Consider the following 1,183-nt stretch of genomic DNA (forward strand, 5'->3'; position numbering starts at 1 on the left):
CCCGAGGACAGGGAGCAGCCCTGGATGAGCCCTCAGGACAGGGAGCAGCTCCGGATGAGCCCCGAGGATCAGGATCACCCCCCTTTCCCCCGGGAAGCAGCCACTCACTGCATGGGCCCGTGGATGCCGTTGCGGACGCTCAGGAGCAGCCGGGGCGGGGCCACGTCGTGGCACAGGTAATGGCTGGAATCGGCCGTGAGCCGGAAATATCCGTCCACCAGCGACACCAGGGACAGGGCGAGCCCCGGCGACGGCAGAGCCACCTCCTGCCAACAGCAACCACCAGGGCTGAGCCCCGAGCGCCCCAAACCTGGGAACACCCTCCCGTCCCTCCCCCGGCGCTGCCGGGACCCCGGCAGGGCTCACCAGGCACTTGTTGTCCTGCCGGTGGATGCTGATCCGGGACTCCTTCACCACCACGTGGGTGATCTCCCGGAAGTCGCAGAAGTGGCACCAGGGGGGCTCGTTGGGCTCCGGCGGCCGCGCCGGGGCCTTGGCATCCGAATCCTTGGTCCGGCCCCTCCTCCCGAAATAGCCGCGCTGGGAGAAGGGCTCCGCGCCCTGCCGAGGGGCAGAGGGCAGAATTCCAGGTTTTCCAGCCGCTGGAAGGGTCCTGGGGGGCACTGGGGAAACCGGGGTGAGGTGGGGCCCCGGGAAAAGCCTGGAGATGGTGTGGGGTGGGACAGGGATGGGGATGCTGGGAAAGGCTCTGGGCAAACTGGGATAAGCTGGAAAGGAACTTGGGATGCCCAGAGAGCCCCAGGAGAAGCCTGGGAAGCATCTGCTGTGGGATGGATTGGGATGGGAATGGACTGGAATGTTGGGTGGGATTGGGACGGGAATGGACTGGAATGCTGGGTGGGATTGGGATGGGAATGGACTGGAATGCTGGGTGGGATCGGGATGGGGATGGACTGGAATGTTGGGTGGGATTGGGATGGGAATGGACTGGAATGCTGCCAGGGATTGGGATGGGAATGGACTGGAATGCTGGGTGGGATTGGGATGGGGATGGACTGGAATGCTGCGTGGGATTGGGATGGGAATGGACTGGAATGCTGCCTGGGATTGGGATGGGAATGGACTGGAATGCTGGGTGGGATTGGGATGGGAATGGACTGGAATGCTGGGTGGGATTGGGATGGAATGGACTGGAATGCTGCCAGGGATTGGGACGGGAATG

General features: G+C 64.0%; 1 protein-coding gene across 1 annotated transcript in view; it reads right to left on the reverse strand.

Annotated features, from left to right (window-relative positions):
- The window catches only part of LOC103753838 (non-receptor tyrosine-protein kinase TYK2-like), a 12,078-nt gene that overhangs the window by 8,154 nt on the left and 2,741 nt on the right, over window positions 1-1,183 (reverse strand). The window contains 3 exon segments of the mRNA XM_029959623.1: window positions 109-113; window positions 115-266; window positions 367-561. Coding sequence (XP_029815483.1) covers window positions 109-113; window positions 115-266; window positions 367-561 — 352 coding nt within the window.

Source organism: Manacus vitellinus, unplaced genomic scaffold (genome assembly GCF_001715985.3).
Source record: "Manacus vitellinus isolate BGI_N305 unplaced genomic scaffold, ASM171598v3 scaffold_214_pilon, whole genome shotgun sequence".
NCBI classification, from domain to species: Eukaryota; Metazoa; Chordata; class Aves; order Passeriformes; family Pipridae; genus Manacus; species Manacus vitellinus.